At 40.8% G+C, this 19,764-nt stretch overlaps 1 protein-coding gene across 1 annotated transcript; it reads left to right on the top strand.

Moving 5' to 3' along the window:
- Positions 1–212: 212 nt before the first annotated feature.
- On the top strand, positions 213–17,474 carry LOC141803293 (chitin synthase chs-2-like). The gene is made up of 22 exons (XM_074687255.1): positions 213–238; positions 1,165–1,300; positions 1,682–1,870; positions 2,186–3,065; positions 3,967–4,150; positions 4,744–4,839; positions 4,976–5,137; positions 5,227–5,401; positions 5,506–5,607; positions 5,699–5,834; positions 6,353–6,553; positions 9,236–9,351; positions 9,796–9,964; positions 12,133–12,312; positions 12,394–12,666; positions 12,813–12,981; positions 13,825–13,859; positions 13,941–14,005; positions 14,862–14,972; positions 15,065–15,279; positions 15,365–15,443; positions 17,466–17,474. The coding sequence occupies exons 1-22, from the start codon at positions 213–215 to the stop codon at positions 17,472–17,474; spliced, it is 3,708 nt and encodes a 1,235-aa protein (XP_074543356.1).
- The last annotated feature ends 2,290 nt before the right edge of the window (positions 17,475–19,764 follow it).

Below are 19,764 nucleotides of genomic sequence, written 5' to 3'. Positions count from 1 at the left end.
CTGGTCTCCTCGTATTTAAAGAAAGCAGCCTCTTCACTGTCACTGAATCCTGTTTGGTGGCCCTGCCTCTGTTTGTTGTGTAATGACTTTGACTGGATGATGATGATTTGCTGTCATGATATTGGTATTTGGCTGGCAGATAAAACCATCAGGAACAGGTGTCTGCTATCTAAACAGAAACAGCTCAGCAGAGCGTTCACATCAGCTAGAAGATGGAAGACGACAGAAACCTGCCCAAGTAAGTAAAAACTCATGATAACTGATGTTTTGTGTATAGGTACAACTACTTAAACTTTTTTTTCAACTAATATAAATGTTTTATCCATAAATACTCAAGACAGGAATCAGATATTTGGTCTCAAGTTCCATAGATACCCTAACATTTTAGTTGTTGGTGTATTATGAGAATAATTTTTGTTTCTGGGCCGGAAATTCATTCAATTTTTTTCACGCCCTGTCTTTGCTTGCATTTTTCCATGAAAAAAAAACAGAAATATTTTAGATGTATTTTTTTCAGTTAAATTGTGCACAAATTCCTGATTCTACCTCTGTAGAAACACAAATAAGATTTTACAAAGAGTTTTCAACAACACCCAAACTTTATTTGATCAAATTCAGCAACTGATACTTTGGGATGTTCCTTAAGTCGACTGGATATTGTTTTCATGGATAAAAATTAAAAAAATGAAATGCAATAAATAATGTACAGTTAGTCAGGGCTATCAATTTATGATTTAAATGGTGATGCATATTTGAGGTTTGAGATTCCAGGGTTGTTGACACTAATGATAGTTAACTATATATATATATATATATATAAATATATATATGATCTGTATTTTCCAACAATCTTCCACTGATCACGTTTAGATGCTTTGTTTAAATAAATGTTCTTATATCTTTGACTTTGAACTGCATTCTGCTCTCTTAAAAGGTTTTGTTAATTTTGTCTGTTATTCATTCTGTGTTATATATTTATTATGTGTAGCAGTTGTAATATATAAAATGTACATTAATAATAACATAAGGATACACAATGAGCTGAATAGATTTCTTTCTATTTATTGGTAACGGACATGCTTACTTTTCATTACACTTCCTTATCTTGGGCTTCATCATTTCTTATTTCACCTAACAATTGTGTTTTGATTGGTAACCCTTCAGGAGGCCATGGGACACCTGTCGGGAGGTCCCGGTCATTGAAGACGAACAGACACCATGGAAAATGATCAAACTGTTGAGGATCATCTCTCTTGCTCTCACCGCTTTAATCGTGTTTGGGTTGGCCATTTGCAGCAAGGTTGGTTCTAAGAAATAAAACTCATCTATGATCCAGAGGAATCCCTGACCAGTTGGATAGGTTGGAGTTTGGCTTGATTTTTTTGAGCCAATCATAGCACATGTTTAATGTAGCGAGGGCAAAACCCTGTTGAGAAATTTAGGTAAATAATCATGATGGTTGCTAGTCATGTTTGAAAATGAACTTTACTTCAATAGGCATAGTTTAATGACCAGCAGGGGGAGACACAAGTGGTTGCCAAAGAAGTCCAGGTTAAAGAAGGCTGTTAGGAAACACTTCCCTTTTGAATTTTTGAACCCAACAGCTTTCTCAAAGCAACCTGTCAAAAAAGATTGGACGTAGGAATACATCATCATCTGCCTTCCTCTTGTTCTCTTTCAGACGTCATTTCTCCTCCTCATCACCCTCTCCAATGAAGGCACCAAGATCCTCTCCAATGAGCAGAAACCTGTCGCCTTGCTGTGTATTGGTTGTGTTCTCATGGCCCCCAGTGTTCTTCTCATGCTGAAGAGCATCTGGAAGGCTTGTTACAGGTCATCGAAGACGCCGGAAAAGAAGACAATAGCTCTGGTGAGACTTCCAAACCCTTTCTCTTTCACCACTGTTATCCCAAAATATATGTTAGCCAACCTGTCTGACCAGCAGAGACACTGATGAAGTCATGGTTTGGGCTGAATTCAGGCTCATGGTAGGTGTCTGGACTTAAATATTTTTGAGGTACATGTTCAATGAACTGCAAACCAAACATTAGTCAACTGTATTTAGACTTGTTCCATCCAAAAACTGCAAGAGACAATTTGATTTCTTATGTAACCAATGTCACACTGAAGAAACCCATATTAAGTAATTTTGTTTGTCGGTTTCCATCCTCTTCTTCCTTTCCAGGTTCTGTTCTTCGAGTTCTTGGTGTCTGGTGGTGCAGCGATTCTCACGATTGTTGCGATGCCACACTTGGACATCGTCACCAACATCACGATACTGAACGGTGTCGCCGTCCTCTCGGCCCTCCTCCAGGTGATCACTCAGTGCACTGCCAAAGAAAGGAACCGCTTCCTGATACCATCCATCACCGCCATCCTCCTCATTCTGCTCGGCTACATCCTCTTCCTCATATTATACGTCATGAAAGACCCTTCAGACACCAAGATGATGATTTGGGTGGGCCTGGCTGTTGGAGGCTCCTTCTTGGTGTCTCTGAACTGGTGGGAGAACTACTTGAGGCTGATCAGTCAGAGCAGCAGCTCAATCATCCTGAAGAGTCTGTGTATCGACGTGAGGAGGAGCCAGAACGTTCTGAACATCCTCACCAGCCTGCTCAGGATTGCAGTGACCGGCTGTGTGCTCGGAGCCTACGTCCCCCTCGCCAAAATGGACTGGGACATTGTGAACTTCATCCCAGCACGTGAGACTAGAATCATAGCCATCATCATCGGTGTCCAGCTGATCTCCTCTGCACTCTGCCACTGGTTTTCACTAGCAGCTTGTAAGATGCACGCTCTGCGGCGCTGCTTCATCCTGCCACTGTACCTGGCCTCTCTGGCAGTCGTTGCTCTGCTCGTCATCCCAGTCATCGTTTACTATCAGGACTACAGAGTCAGTCTGAATGCTACTCAAAGCACCAACTTCTCAATCTACTGCGACGTTGTTGTGGATGGAAGAAGTGGAAACCTGACCGGCAGTGTGTTCCCACACCTGGTGTGGGACGTCACACACACTCTGTGCTTCCTGGACATGTCGAGGATAATGGACATCGGTATTCTGACAGGTAAACTGAAGATAGATACACCTTCACAACAAACAGCACAAGATGATTTGCATTCACCAAAGCTACTTTAACGATGAGTTTTGGGGTTGTTTTGTTGGCAAAAATTTATAGTCCTTCCCAAAAAACAATGTGTTTGAAATAGTGCTGCACGATTTGGGGAAAAGGTGCGATTTGCGATTAGGTGGACAATATTGCGATTGCGATTGTGCTTGCGATTTAATAAAAAAAGTTGTGTCATGATGAGTCTACAGACTTGCTTGGCTATCATGGAGAAAAATCTGAATTGCATGTGCTGACATTGCGATTGCGGTATCCTCTTTTGCGATTACGTAATTGCATGTGCTGACAATGCAATTGCGATTGCGATAATCGTGCAGCCCTAGTTTGAAATCTGAACCCTATTTGGTATCTTTTACCACCACAAAGGTTTGCAGACCTGAAACTTTTAGTCTGTGATGGTTGTTGTGCCAAATTAGACGATCACAGACCCCAGAATTTGGGACTTACCTCAACCACCTAACATAAGAGACCACACTACACGTCCAGTTATCTTGACAGGCATTATGACCCTACAGAGCACTCCAGGCTTTCAATGGTCAACCTCACAGATGTGAGGGAAAAAAACACAGAAGTGCTAGACTTGTTGGTCTTTCGATCACAGGTTGTGAGTTATCCCAGATGTTGTATTCATTGTCAATAAATGGTTGATTTTTGAGGGCTTGGTCTCAACCATCGAGTGTATATAGAGTGGACAGCGTGGCTCCGCCTCTTGCCATTGCACAATTTGGTGATTCATTGATTCATGAAGACATCGTTGAGTCAATCCTTAAAGCAACTCTCAAATACTTCTGGCTTCACACCAAGAGGGTTTTAAAGTCCAACTATGATTGTCTCTCCTTAGGTTCAGCTGTGTCCTGGTGGCTTGGCCTCATCCTGGCCAGCGCCCATCTGTGGCAGCTCAGCCTGTATCGTATCCAGAGGACCCAGGACCTGTTCATTAGGCGGCTGTATGAGGGAGGTTTCATCGAGCAGTCACTGCTCCTCAACACTCGGTTTGACGTCCAGAAAAACCAAAGGCGGAAACAGTACGTTCATCCTTATACCCATACATCATTTTGAAGTGGACAACTTTGCTAATATTGTCAAGACTCAGGTCATCTAGTCCATCAGAATTGTTTACGCATACATTTTTTTACGCATAGGTTCACAAATATGCAAAAGAAAGTCACTGATTGTTGATGTGCAACAATTTGGGGATGAAAATGGGTTTGTGACGTTAGACTTGGGTTCATACCTTTAAAAGCTTGTTGAATGATGTCTGTAAATGTTTTCCTAGTGCTGTTGAGTTTATAACTGGAATAAAGAATCCTACATTCAATAAATCATCCATATGAGTGAAAAATGGACAAACATAAACAGGGCTCTGAGACAACTTTTACATACCACTCCTCCACCTCAGTGTGACCTTTAAAGGTTAATTACATCATCCCTACCTCGAGGGAGCACTCACCTGTCAATCACACTTCTTCCTAACCTGTTTGGTAGCTTCATGAGAGACTTAATAAGGGATCTTAAAATAGTTTCACCTTATATTTCTGCTTCTTCCTAATTAAGAATAATTAAAATGAGATTAGCAGCACTGAAAATTGTTTTTGTTGACTTTTTTTGTTATCCCCAGACTCTGTTCACTTGACCCAGTGAAAGTCCACCTTTGTGCAACCATGTGGCACGAAACCTATGATGAGATGATGAAGATTATCATCTCAATATTCCGGTGAGCATCACTTTGCCAACAGTTGCAAGAATTTCTAAAAACTTAGACTCTTGCAGAACTCCAGGATAGTTTGATTTGATCCATGTTAGATGCCAAATTATCACATTATTGAAACATTGTTCTTCTAATTCCCCAGAATGGACAAATACAGGCCAAAGAAGGAGGATGAAACCAGTGATATGACTTTCGACGCCCACGTCTACTTCGATGACGCCTTCAAGGATGTTCCTGGCAGCCGAGGCCGACACGTCAACGAATACGCAGAGATGCTCGTGAACATAATTCGAGAAGTCTACGGGTAAAGCTTGTAAAATTTAGATCTCAAAGCTTAAGCTTTATCCACAGAGCGGAAAAGTCTCATGCGTCACATTCCCATTTCATCATCAGCATCTTCGTCAATATGGATAAAGGACTCTTCAAGAAGCGACAGCAGATTCCTGATCAGACTGTCATGAGGACGTCGTACGGAGGACGTCTGGTGGTCACCATGCCTAATGGAAATACTCTGACCATCCACTTCAAGGATAGGAAGCTCATCCGCCACAAAAAGAGATGGTCTCAGGTAGTCTACCTACCATCTAGGGGCTCAAATCATAATCAACATAGTGTGATCTAGTTTTAAAATAGACAGCGTTTGTTTGGTAACCTGTATATGAAAATTTCCAGGTCATGTACCTGTACTATCTCCTGGGCTGGAAGCTCTCGACCAAGTTTTTCAAAAAATGGACCAAAGGAGGTGATGAAGCTGAGCTAAAGCGGGAGTTGCAGGTAGGATGGAAAAAATGTGCATGAAAAACACACAGGCTTGCTAAAAGTTACACATTTTACAGAATAAAACCGTCTTTCCTTCCAGAAAGAGAAACACAACACTTACATACTGGCTCTGGACGGAGACACAGACTTTCACCCGGCTGCTGTGATGCTGCTGATCGATCGCCTGAAGCTTTACCCTCTTGTCGGCGCCGCATGTGGAAGGATTCACCCAACTGGATCAGGTCGGTCATTTCTACACGGTGATTAGAGTCAATTTTCAAAAAGACACAGGGCTTGCTTTTCCTGGACTTCAACTGTAAAACTGTAACATCACAGAGAATAAAAACCAAATCAGTATGAAACACTGACCAAGCTAAAGTAACATTCTTGACAACAAAATGAATTAAATTTATGTTCTTAAATTCTCCAACTTACAGACAAAGGGTCTCCAAGGCTCAAACGTCACAAAAACACACACAACCCAGAGCAGAAATACGCGTTAGCTAGCTCAACACTTGTAGAAAGGAGCGAAAACAAAACGAGCTAACGGATACGTTAGAGATCGTCTATTGAACAGCGTGTGTTAGGAGCGCTCACTACGACGCAATTTTGGAAACCAAAACAATCAAACAGAGGAGTCACTCTGGCACTTATTTCCAAACTGAACTGAAACTGCTTTTGAAGTCAGCACAGTCTCTTTGGTTTAAGATACTACCGTGTTCTGGCTTTACGCTAACACTTTGTTCTGTTTCCTGCACAGGTCCCATGGTGTGGTACCAGAAGTTCGAGTACGCTGTGGGACATTGGCTTCATAAGACAGCTGAGCATGTGTACGGCTGTGTGCTCTGCAGCCCGGGATGCTTCAGTCTGTTCAGAGCGTCGGCGCTGATGGACAACAACGTGATGAAAAAATACACAGTTAAATCCTCAAAGCCTGCACAGTACATCCAGTACGACCAAGGTAAGTGAAGAAAACGATGAGGGAGGGGGTTTAAAAGAGGTTAAAGCTCATGCATGTAGGTATTTAGGAGTGATTTCATCCACATGAGGAATAAATTCAAAGGTGTTTATAAGGGGAGGCAACACAGAATGCACAGACCTGCACCTCAATATATGTCTGAGCTTTTGACCCAATATGTATTCTCATGCAGTCTGAGATCCTCTGACGGTGCTCTACTTGCTGTTCTAAGATTTAGATTCAAGACCAAGGGTGATAAAGTGCAGAAAACTATCTTATCAAGTGTTTCTCTGTAATTTTGGGTAAAAAATGTCTTTTTGTACTTCATATGAGCCACAACAAGAAAAAAATTCTCAAAAATTTGCTTGAAACCTGAACAATGTCTTAATGAAAGAAACTTTTCTCTTGCTTTACTGGTTTTTTTTTTTTTTTTTTTTTTTTTTTTTTTTGTTACAAGCAATTCAGACCTCATTTTTGTCTTTAAATAACTTAAAACAAAACATTTTTCTGGACTAATCAGGGGATTGTGGCTCAATCTAAGTCTAAAAAGACATTTTCTACTGAAAATCAGACAAAATTACTTGATAAGATTTTAGTTTTTGCAGTGAAGAGCTTTCTCGGTGAGACATGCACAACTAGTGGCTGCTGTTTTATTTCACCACTGAAGACCTTTTTTTTTTTTTTTTTTAAATAGAAAAGCCTTTTTTGTGATTGTATCTTTTTTTTTCATGGTTGTATTTTTTTTTTTGCCTCTATTGATTTATTTAAATGCTTGGCTGCTTGTCTTGTTTGTTTTATTGGGTTTTAATAATAATTACATTAAATTTTTTCTTATTATTAGAAAGAAAAAAGCTCTTTACTTTGAAATATCCTAGCACCTTTCAAAGGTAAACGACTGCAGTAATTAAAGCAGCAGGCTACACGTGAGGCTAAAGTACATGCTAAAGTAACTGCTAATTAACAGAATAGGATAATTGTCTGAAAGTTACTGATGATTCATCAACGAGCCTTTGTATCTCTAAGGAGCTCGTGAATACTATAATGAGAGACACCAGAGAGGTTGTCAGGCTTGGTTTGCTTTGTTTTTACATATTCTGTCGCTCGCTGGCTGCTTGAGTCAGAGCGACTGTTTATTCTCTTCCAAACAAAACACATTTTTACAAACTGATGACAAACTGATGTCAGAATAGGGCAACAAACTCGCAGCAAATAGACACCGACAGGATGAACCACATCACATAAGTAACAAGACAGCTAAACCATGAAAAGCAAACATTAATAGAATAGAATAGAATAGAAATAGAATAGAAATAGAATAGAAAATACTTTATTTATCCCCGAGGGGAAATTCAGGAGTCACAGCAGCATTTAAGAAAACAAAAGTAAGAAAGAGTATAGAAAGTGCAAAAAGGTCCATAAGAAATTAGATGACGACTTCCCGTCCACCACTCGTCCACCACTCTCCAGCCCAGCCAGTCTCCACCTCCACAGGGTCCAGGACTGAGCTTCTTCAGCAGTCTGTTCAGTCTCTGTCTCCTGGATCCTGTCCGCTCACAGCAGGTGAAGCTCCTCCGATGTATCACCGGCGTCCGATGTCAGCTCCGTCAGCCACGTCCGTGAACAGCACGATGCCGCTGGGTTAGCACAGCTAGCTCGTCCATCCCCCGGAGCTGGATCCCACGTTCCCAATAACGATGGATGGAAGGACAGGTCCACGTTGTCATCTCCCAGCTCACACCCGAGAACCGGCTTGTCGTCCTCACCTCCTCTTCCTCAGCTCGAGGGAAATCATCAAGCCCTACACTAGTTAGCATTGACATGCTACAGGCTGCTAACAGCTGAGTTCGCATGTAAACAATGCAGCCATGGTTACATGTAGGATCTCCAGACAAACACAGAAGAAAAGTAGTAAAAAAAATACCGCCGAAGCCACAAAAAGTTTGGTGTCCGTGACCGACAATGAACCATACAAAGTGATGATCCACTCCAAATACAAAGATGACGAAAAAGAGACGAAAAAAATTACAAGAAACGGACAAAGACGAGAGAGCTGCTGCAACAGGCAGCTACTTGGGTAGCGCCTAGCAACGGAAAAAAAAAAAAAAAAAGTCATATAGTCACATCGTGTCGTAAAACGGCGCTACCTCCGCTGCAGAGCCACAGCTGGCTACGAGTCGCTCGCTGCATAGTGAATCAATCCACTCCCAGCGTGCCAGATATAAACAAACGCAGGTAGTCTGCCAGGACGAAGAGACACGATGAGAACTAGAGCCTTATTTAGCGGTGTGTTTGTGTGAAAGTAAGGCTGAAAATTCTCTAAATAAAGCGTGAATGCAGACAGATATCAGATTTTTTCGGTGGGAGTCCGTTTATTTGTGTTTTTGGTCAAGTAAAATATGGCCTCGTCTGAGTGCAGAGGAAACCTGCAGAGGAGCAGTGAGGGGGTGTTTGGTGCGTGCGCTCTGGGCTTCTGCTGCACAAAAACACTGCTGTAGGGGTAATTTCTGCCCTAAACCTTGTGATAGGACCCAACTTGTTCCATCCCGGAGTATCACTTTGACTGAAGAAACACCCAGATCTGAACTCAACCTGCTTGGATGCATTGTTCAAGAACTGAAAAGTAATCTGGCTCATGTTCCTTCATCTTGTCTTATTTCCTCTGACTCTTCAACCTCGTCCCTGCAGGAGAGGACCGCTGGCTCTGTACTCTTCTACTGAAGCAGGGATGGAGAGTCGAGTACAACGCTGCATCTGACGCCTACACCAACGCCCCTGAGGAGTTCAAAGAGTTTTTCAACCAGGTAAATAAAAGTGTCTCTTCAGATCATTTGGTTGATGTTCAGGCAGCTCCTCGTGAGGACAGTGTCCTTAATGTACTGCAGCATGTGACATGTACGTAAAATTGTTCTCTCAAAGTCTTTTTTATGGTCTATAAATGTGTGAGAGCCTCCTTCAGTCCTCACTATTGTTCTCATACACACAGTAAAAGAGATAATAACCACGTTCATGTACATAAAACAAAGGCATGAATGAATGGCCAAGCCTTATTCTGCCTTTGTCTTGATAATTACGGCGTCGAAGGAACTCACCAAACACGTCATGACTTGGGAAATATGTTTACGTAACAAGCCTTCATTAGTTAAAGTAATGACTAATGAAACACTAATGCAGATTTATCCTCGTCATAAACATGGTTTAGCTTTCTGTATGGTGAGTTGATTTTCAGCTTCTCTTTTTGTTTTCAGCGCCGCCGATGGGGTCCGTCCACCATGGCTAACATCGTGGATCTGCTCGGCTCGAGCTCCCTGTTGTGTAAGAGGAACCCGTCCATGTCCAAACCCTACATGCTCTACCAGCTCATCAGCATGGCTTCATCCATTCTGTCGCCGTCCACCGTCATCCTCATGGTCGCAGGTCAGACTTCATACACAAACATCCTCCTGTTCCTCTTACTGTCCATCCTAGATCCAGGCCAGCTGCTTGTTGTGAATCCTGTGGGCCCATATGCAGAGGACTCACATATGGTCTTTACACACGCTTCAAAATAAACTCGATCCTATATCATGTCAAACATGTTTGCACACACGCTCCAAAACTTTCATCCATCATCATTTTTTTTCCGGACAGGTTCGATTTTTTGTGTTTTGTTTTTTAATCTGCCCCGCTCGTCCCCTGGGTAGTTTTGACTATTCATTCTATTTCCGATTTCTGACACATTTTTTCTACACATTTTGGGCAATGTTGAGATGATGAATGAAAACCTGTGCCTGTGCGTGTGCACGTAGCACATACCTCAAACACACTGACAGCCACTGCTCTGGATCAATTGCTTGATGATTCAGTTTTTCTCATACCGCAAATTTTTGCAATTAATACAAAATAAACGCACCAGATTCAGTGTGCAAGGTGTTTGTACTTGATGTTTTTCTTTTAAATTACGGATCCAAAAAACGCAAAAAAACTGACTCAGTGTGCAACGACCTTTAGTCCTAACATTCTGTTATGGGACGGCCTGTTTGGCTGCAGCGTTAACCGCATGCACGACTGAAAATAATCGGCCAGTTAACTAATTACACCATGAAAGAGACATAGTTGCAGATTACTTCAAAATTAAGGGGAACTTTCTGGACTGCGCATGTCTACCACTTATAAACAGCAATAAACCTGACAAGTGGTGTGACTGAGAGAAGATCAAGAAAAAAATTTTCAGAGGAAGAGATGAAGATTATACTACTAGAATACACAAACAGCTGTTATCAGTGAGTCAATCAGGTAAACAAAGAGAAAGAGAAAGTTTGGCGATCTTTAACAGAGTAAATGTTGGCTGTGGTTTTGAGTGCTCAGTAGAAAACCTCGCCTTCACTCACCTCACCAGTTTGAGACTTCGATTGTCTCCTTTATCTCATCTGTTCAATGAAAAATGTTGTGTCTCCTAAATCTAAAGTTGCTGAATGGCTACACATCGCAGCCTTTCCAAAGGATTGTCCACTCTCTTTGCGCATTTAGTCTCAAACGGTAAGGCTGCAGCGATGTCCACCTTTGAACAGCTGAACAGGTGCTGTAATCCTGCCATTAGCGCCTGTAATGATGAGGTCTTCCTCCATGAAATCTAACACTCTTTAGGGTCATTAATCTGGCTCATGCATACCACTAATCCATTTTTTTTCGCTGTAAGTACAGTCTGTTTTCCTTGCTAATGGCTGGTCATGCATACAGGCCCAGGTCTACAGATAACATCAAGTATGGTCGATCAAAAACTAGTGATAGAAACAACATCCTTAAAATTGTGTGCTTGTTTTCTCTTGGTTGCTGACTGAACATGCTCTATGCAAAGTCCAAAGTCACCCCCACATTTCATCTCATTGATGTATTGTGTATGTGTAATCACAGCACTAAAATGAATCACGCTCTAGATGATGAGCATATATTTACATGTTCTGTCAAAAAAACTACATTTGGACGGTGCGTAGGCTGCTTGTATAAAGCTAAAGCTCTGTACATTCTGCAGAAACTCAACAACTTTTGCAGCTGACGTCTTTAAATGAATGTTTTTTATCATGTGCGAGTTCAAAAAACACATCAGAGGACACAAGAAAAGTTTTAAGTTGTGAAAAGGAGCATGGAAATTGTTCAGAATGCAGGATCAGAAATATATGGGTCTAAAAATGTTTTTGGGATCAAAATAATCTAAACATGAAAAACATTTCTGATCAAATCCTGATCCTGATCCTGCCGTAAAAACATCCAGACATATTTCCTCCATACCGCCCCCTATTGGAAACATGTACCTTGATCAGAAGCAGAGTTTGCTGTTGTTTACGCAGCATTTAGAAAACTAACCACTGATCGTCTGGTATCAAGAGACACCTGAGATACAGGTGAGGTTTGATTTCATCAGTTTGTGATGATGAAACAAGGATGTTTGAACACATGCAGTGACAAAAAATCACTTAAAGAAAAAGTTGATAAATGGAGCATTCATATGCAATGGCTGTTAAGGCTGTGGTTGAGTAAACTGGTTAATGAGAGTTTGATGATGTGTGTGTAAGCTCTCTCCTCTTTGTTTCCCCTCTGTCCTCCAGGAAGTCTCACCGTGCTGCTGGACATCCATCCTAACGTGGCTCTGGTTTTAGCTTTGATACCACCCATCATCTACCTCATCCTCAGCTTCAAGGTCAAAGCAGACACCCAGCTCGTCATTGCAGCAGTGTTAGGCATCCTGTACGCCTTCCTCATGATGATTTCAGCGCTGGTCATCATCGGTATGTGCTGCTACAAGCTCCACAAAGCTTAGTAATACTCGAAAGTCTGCGACCGCTAAGTCTCTGCTTGTCTTCTTTCAGGAAACATGGTGGAGCAGCAGACCATCATGACTCCCAGCAGCCTCTTCATCATCGCCCTCGCCTGCTTTTACATCGTCACCGCACTCCTGCATCCTCAGGAGGTTGGTCTGGTTGTTTACGGCTTGCTTTACATCCTCTGCATCCCCAGCGCGTACCTGCTGCTGGCTATTTACTCCATGGTCAACATGAACAACGTGTCCTGGGGGACCAGAGAGACAGCGGCTCCTGGAGCTGGTCAACAAGCTGCAGCGCCTCAAACCAAAGCTCAGAAAGGTAGCAGAGACATGAAAAAACCACGTCAGGATTTACTCATGGAAGCGTTAATAGTCATGGTTTATGATTTATGGCAGTAATCCAGCATCACCCAGTTTGCAGACGATACTCTCTTCTATGTGTGAAATTCGTCTCCTCTCTTGCAGCCAAAAGCGCCTTCACTCGCTTCTTCATGCGGTCCAAGTGCTGCAGAAAACTTTGCAGGAAAGACGATACAGAGCAGCTCATCGCCAACCAGGAGGCACAGGCCATCAAGGTGGAGCAGGAGCCACAGCCCCAAAACACCATCGTGGATGACGTGAAGGATGTGCCGAAGTAAGAAGGACTGGGCGTGTGTTTTGGCTGTCTTTAGGAATGATAATTATATTTTTGATTAAACATGTATTAATCTAGCCTAGCAAGCTAGGTCGCGCTCAATGAGGTTCGCCCATAGATGGCTTGAAGTGAGGTGTCCACAAAAAATGCTCCCCCTAGTGGCTGGCTGCAGTATAGGTAAAAAAAATCCAGCTCTCCAGTCATTCCAGATGGGCTGTGGTCAAACTTAAAAAGAAATAATACACCTCGTAGAAATGTTTCTCAAGTCCGATTGTTGTGGTGATTTGAAGGTGACTTTTTCTGAAATGTTTTGTTTTCATTAGTCATACGCGGTGAAAAACAAGGCTTTATGTAACGTTTAATGATGATTGACAGCTGCTGTTCTCGTGTATTTTTTCCGGGAATTGTAAAATATGTCGGGAGGTAGAGTCAAGAAGAGATTAGACTCTCGAAAGAAAAAAAAATATTATTATTTTTGTCACCCAGCTCCACTCTGATTCTCCCAGAATCCCTCACAGTCTCTACTGCGCAGACTATGGCTGCAATTGCTGCTAATGGCTTCGCCTGTGATGGGGGAATTTTGGCTTCAAAGCCGTACAATGATAAATGGCGGAGCCACGCTGTCCACTCTATATACAGTCTATGGGTTTGCCCTTGCGTGGGCAGCCTGGGTCCAGGGTTCAAATCCAGCATGTGGCCTCTTCCCCACATGTCACTCCCCATTTTTGCTCTGTTTCCCGCTCTATCCACTGTCCTCTTCTTTCTTATTAAAGGCATAAAGCCCTACCCACATTGATCTAGAGCTGCCCCCCTGAAAACAATGTCTTTCTTTTTTTTCACCAGACAACCAGAACCAGTTTTCTCCTGCCCTAACCAGTGTAAGTCTTTAACCAAAAAGTGTGTGAACTCTCCTTTAACTTTCATTCTGATGAATTTTAATTTTCCGCTCTCTTCTTCAGGTTGGGTCACACAGCTGCAGAGTCTGTCCGACGACATGCGGCTGCAGGAGGACGAGCTGGACCAGGTGAAATTCTTTCTTTTGTTACTTAAAGTAAATCTCTCACAATTTTCTTTTGTGTCACGACAAAGATGAGTAATCATCTCTGCCCAGCCTGCCTTTTTGTCCGTCTGTCTCACTTGTATTTTCTTGTGCAGACGTTTCATTTATGAGAACTAAAGCACTGCATCTCACTAGATCCCTTTCATGAAAAATCACACGCTTTTGAATCAAAAAGAAATGAAAAGGAGGTAGAGGACCCAAAGACTCAAAGTCCAAAAATCCAAAACCAAAAACTGTAGAAAGCTTTCAAAGGATGCAACACCAGAGACCAACGACACACGTGAGGCAACAGCAGACAATGAACTGACAGAAACTCTAGGTAGTTTGCGAAAACTTGCAAAATCTGCAGTATACCAAAAATCCCCGGATATCCGACTGATCCAGAAAAATTTCTCAGTATGCAACTGGCTAGTCTGCCTGGCATACTGTTTCCCACAATGCACAGCATTAACACTGTTTGTTTATGCAGGTGTCAGGTTTCCGTGAATTACTGCCATCTACTGGAATGACTCAGCGTTGCAACTACAATACAACAACACTAACGTTAGACAGTCTGTGAGATAGAAGTGAAGTGATGAGAAATAAACACTGGTAAATCTTGTCACTTCTAGTTGTAAAAGAAGTGTTTACTTCTACAAATTCATTAAAGCCCATATAAACCAATAATTACCTTTTTTAACCATGCATGGATGATATGGTAGTGTTTTTTTCCATCAGCTGTAAATAAAAAGTCAGTCCCCTCCAGATTTTTTTTTTAATAAATGATATAACTTTTGGTGTAAGTGTGAGACTTGACTGATGGAGTTCTTGTCCTCTGCAGGAAGAAGATCAGTTTTTCAGAGAGATGACGGCCAAATATCTGGAGCCGCTGCCTGAAGACAAAAAGCAGCAGAAACAAAAGTTCGATGAGCTACAGGAGCTGAGAAACAAAGTGAGAGTTTTTATCTTAATGAAATATTTCTTAGACTCTTCTGTGTGGACAATGATGATAAAACTGATCATTTCACACCTCCTCCTGCACAGGTCACCTTCGTCTACTTCATCTGTAACGCCTTCTGGCTCATAGCCACCTTCACCCTGCAGCTCGCATCCACATCCGTCTTCATCCAGGTCCCTAAAGTCGACGTAAACCTGCAGCTCACTGGAGAGTACCTGTTCATCGAGCCCGTGGGCTTCATGTTCATCATCGCCTTCGCCCTGCTGGTTTTAGTCCAGTTTATAGCCATGCTGTATCACAGGTGGGGGAAGAGTTTCTGTAGAACAATCTGATCAATATAGGTCTGTTTTTCTTTTCAGCTTCAAGTGTTGTCTCTCTTTTTTCAGGATATACACTCTGATCCATTTTGTGGCCTTTCTGGATACCGAGTCCAAGCATGAAAAAGCAACACAGGAAATCAAACAGGTACATTCTATTATGCTGCTACAGGAAGTTCCTCTGTAGCTCCGCTCTGTCCACTATTACCGCTGATGCTAACGCTACTATAAGTGTTACGGCTCCTGTTGCTAGCCTTGTGACCTCTGACCTCTGAGCTTTAAAATCTACAAACAAAACAAATCAAAGTCTTCATCCGTCAGACAGCTTCGGCTGTTTTTCATCTGATTACATGTTCCGACCTCGATGCACAGACCTGTTGTCAGACATGTTTCCTAATCAATCACTTTTTGAATACCAGGCAAAGGCTGCGTGTTAAGCTAATTCTCTAATGAGCGTTGTGGTTGTGTTAGCTTTCCAGACGGGGCTAATTTATCTGTCACCTGCGGCGTTGTGTGTCACACCCTGCTCCTACGCCTACTCCATGCTGGAGACAATGAGTCGTTTAATTGTTGAGGCGTGGCAGCTCGGCTCTGAAACACACTAATTATCTTAATTCTCTGCAGGTCAAAGATGTCAAAGATGAGAAAGATGACGACGAGCCTAACGATGATGATGAAGAAGAAGAAGAAGATGATGATGATGATGATGATGACAGCCTCATGTACTCAGGTCTGTACCAGAGGAGCTACATCAGCGGGACTCTGGTGTGAGGACGAAACAAAAACCAACAAAACCTCTTTGAAGCACTTTTACTTTTTATGAGACTTGATATTTATCCTCAGTTTAAGCTTTTTTCACATTTTTCAGGACTTTTATAAAAGCATTTAAATCAAGTTAACTAACTTTATATAACATTTTAACTGAGTTACCTTTGTTACAAATCCATTTTAAACCAGTGTGTAAAAATAAAACAACTTTATTAATCAAGATAATGTAACTTATAAAAGCTTTTCAGTCCAGTTTAAGAAATTTAACCCTTTATTTTTTTTTTTTTACAAAATCTTTTAAATCAAGTTACTTAAAATCTTAAGTTGATTAAATTAAAACACAATTTTAACCTTTTCCAGGAAAATAAGAACCGCTTCTTCGTTTACACCTATGAAGCTTTTTAATGTGCTTTTAAAGCAATTTTTCTTTTTAGTTGGATTTATTTAAAAAAAACCTTTTTATCAAGTTTCTTATACATATTTAATTGTAGTTTTTTTAAATTTAAAGAATCTCTTTTAAGAAATTTGTAAAAAAAATATTTAGAAGATTTCATACAATTTATGAGACCCTGAACCAGGGTTTAAATAAAACACTTTAAATTATTTTAATCAGGTGCTTAGTATTTTTTAAACTACTCTCTCTCAGTTTATGAAATTAAAAAAATCAATTTAAGTGAGTTTATGATATTTCAAAGCCTTTTAATCACAGAAACTATCAAAAACCTTTGAATTGGAGCAAAAGAAAAGTTTATTTTAAGACAACTCTTAATCAAAGGTATCACACTTAAGCATTTTTTAAGGAAGTTTGAGACATTAATCAGACAAATTGATGAGATAAAATGAAATATGTTGGTTTTTTTGCTTTATTAGCCCAGTGTATAAAAAAAAACAACAAAAAAAAAAACTTTGTAAGCCAGTTCAGAAGCAGCTCAGAAGAGGGTAAACGTGGACTCAAAAAGATACTGATCTTCAGTTTCTCCCACTGTGACACTTTGATGTTAATATGTTTGTAAACATAAGTGATATATACGTAAATGAAGGTTATAACAAGCTTATCTCTTCATAATGATTCTGTTATTTATTGTTATTTTTGTCACACGGGTGCTTTCTAAACTGTTTAACTTTTTACATCAGGGAAATTGCTTTTTTTCTCTTGGACAGTTTTGAAGATATTTTGACATGTCTGGATAACTTAAGTGGATAATGAAGAATATTTAGAGATTGTGAAAAGTGTCTCATGAAAGTTTAATGAAGTTGTAAATACATAAAGATAAAATACAACGTATGGTCTAAATATATGTAATGTATGAATTTGTTTGTATTCAGAGATGAATAAAAGATTCTTGCCTTGATGTGTGTTGCCTTCTTGCCTGATGATGATTTATCTTGTGTCTTATTTCAGCTCCAGTGAGGGGATTCTTATGCAGTTATGAAACAGAGTGAAAGTCATTGTTGTCTCTTTAAGAACCAGAGAAAGAAAGAAAACCTTAGTAACAGGACTACTTCATCTTTGAATTGATTTTTTTGGTGTCATAGTAGAAAACTAATAACAGGCAGATGATACAGCCTTCATGTTCAAATGGTAAAAGGTACAGCTTTGTCCACAGGGGGCGCCAAATCGCCACAAACAGAATAGTCCCCAGAAGAGCTTTAAGACTTAAAACTATAGTAGAGGCACTTGGGAGATCAAACCAGACAAGGATCAATAAGAACAAGACATTAACTATAACTAATGAAACAAAGAAACACAAGATAATTCCACAAGTCAAAAAAACTCAAGTAAAGTGTGTACAGTTGAGTCTGTCTAGATACGTCTAGGTTATAGATACAGTGAGGAAAATAAATATTGAAAGAGTCAGCTTTTTTCTCATCACATTTATTTCCAAAGATGCAATTCAAACTAAATTTGTCTCAGACATTATTATTAACTCAAATAATCCACTCATGAAGAGAAATCACAACGTTCAGGTCCATAAATAATGATTATGGTGAATTAAGTACAATAACACAGGAAAAAAGTATTGAACACGCTAACTGAGACTCATCTAATACTTGGTGGAGAAGCCTTTGTTTGCAATGACAGCTTCCAGAAGCTTCTTGTATGTTTGAACTAATGGCCCACACTGCTCAGGTGTGATTTTGGCCCATTCCTCTGCACAGATTGTCTTTAAATCTGGAATATTCTTTGGTGCCCTCTGGTGAACCCTTTTCTTTACTTCTTTCCACAAATGTTCAGTTGGATTTAAGTCAGGTGATTGACTAGGCCATTCTAACAGATTGATTTTCTTTTTCTGAAACCATTTGAGAGTCAACTTTGCCGTGTGCTTTGGATCGTTGTCCTGCTGGAAGGTCCATCCACGTCTCATCTTCATCATCCTGGTGGATGGCAGCAGATTCAGATGAAGAATTTCCCCATACATGGCTCCATTCATTGCTCCGTCAGTTATATGAAGTTTGCCAACACCATGAGATGAGAAACAACCCCATGCCATGATGCTTCCACCTCCAAACTTCACTGTTGGTGTAGTATTTTTTGGCTGATGTGCAGAGCCATTTCTCCTCCAAACATGGTCTGTAGTATGACAGCCCAAAAGTTCAGTTTTGGTCTCATCTGACCAGACAACATTCTCCCAGTATTCTACAGGCTTGTCAAGATGCTGTTTAGCAAACTTTAAACCAGCTTCAACATGCCTTTTCTTGAGGAATGGAGTCTTGGGGGCTGAGCGTCCATAGAGGCCATGGCGGTGGAGTGTATTGCCTATTGTTTTCTCTGTAACAATTGTACCTGCTGCCTCCAAGTCTTTCTGGAGCACTTTCAGGGTGGTCCTTGGCTGGTTGAGTACTCTTCTGACTATCTTTCTGACTCCCTGGTCAGAAATCTTCAAGGAGCTCCTGTGCGTGGCCTGTTGATGGTGAGATGGTGCTTCTTCCACTTGTGAATAATGGCCCCAACGGTGCTGACTGGAATATTCAGGTGCTTTGATATAAGTCTGTAACCAGTTCCATTCTGATGCTGAGCAACAATCAGGTTGGTTTGCACTAATTGGAAGTTCAAGTAATAATTACTGACAGATTTCAGGTGGTATGGTGCATTTCCTTGCCAAAGTATACAGCCTTTCCATGGTGTGTTCAATACTTTTTTCCTGTGTTATCGTACTTAATTCCACATAATCATTATTTATGGACCTGAACGTTGTGATTTCTTTTCATGTGTGGATTATCTGAGTTAATACCAATGTCTGGTAGAAATTTTGTTTGAATTGCAGCTTTGGAAATAAATGTGATGAGAAAAAAGTTGACGTGTTCAATACTTATTTTCCCCACAGTATATATTTTTGTAAACTCAGACACCCCCTTTGGCCAGACATGAACTTGGGAGCTCAGCTGTAGCCAAACCCAGTTTTTAAAGGCATTTCCATCTCCTGCATGCCTCTCTTTATGTCACAGCTCCATTGTTTGGCTTTAATTGCTGTATTTAAACTATCACTGTTCTACTTTTGAAGGCGTGTTTGACTCTGAAACGATTGCTGAAAATAACGCTGAAGACTTCGAGGTCGAGAGGCATCACTGACGTATGATTTCAACATACGTGCAACTGTTTTGTTTATGTTGTTGTCCTCGTGCCTTCAGCCGAGTTTTTTTTTTTTTTTTTAGTTTTCTCCGTTCAACATTTCTGAGCTGTTCTTATTAAGAACTTCAGT

The sequence above is a fragment of the Halichoeres trimaculatus genome, unplaced genomic scaffold (genome assembly GCF_033239565.1).
Source record: "Halichoeres trimaculatus isolate MK-OKI-2021-1 unplaced genomic scaffold, fHalTri1.1 fHalTri1_scaffold_14, whole genome shotgun sequence".
Taxonomy (NCBI): Eukaryota; Metazoa; Chordata; class Actinopteri; order Labriformes; family Labridae; genus Halichoeres; species Halichoeres trimaculatus.
This window is presented reverse-complemented; position numbering and strand designations above follow the sequence as displayed.

Excerpts from the sequence above, each read along its gene's own strand:
- LOC141803293 (XM_074687255.1), top strand. The coding sequence starts at position 213 with ATGGAAGACGACAGAAACCTGCCCAA. Across the intron at positions 1,301-1,681 it reads GGTTGGCCATTTGCAGCAAG|ACGTCATTTCTCCTCCTCAT; the intron begins GTTGGTTCTAAG and ends GTTCTCTTTCAG. Across the intron at positions 5,402-5,505 it reads ACAAAAAGAGATGGTCTCAG|GTCATGTACCTGTACTATCT; the intron begins GTAGTCTACCTA and ends GAAAATTTCCAG.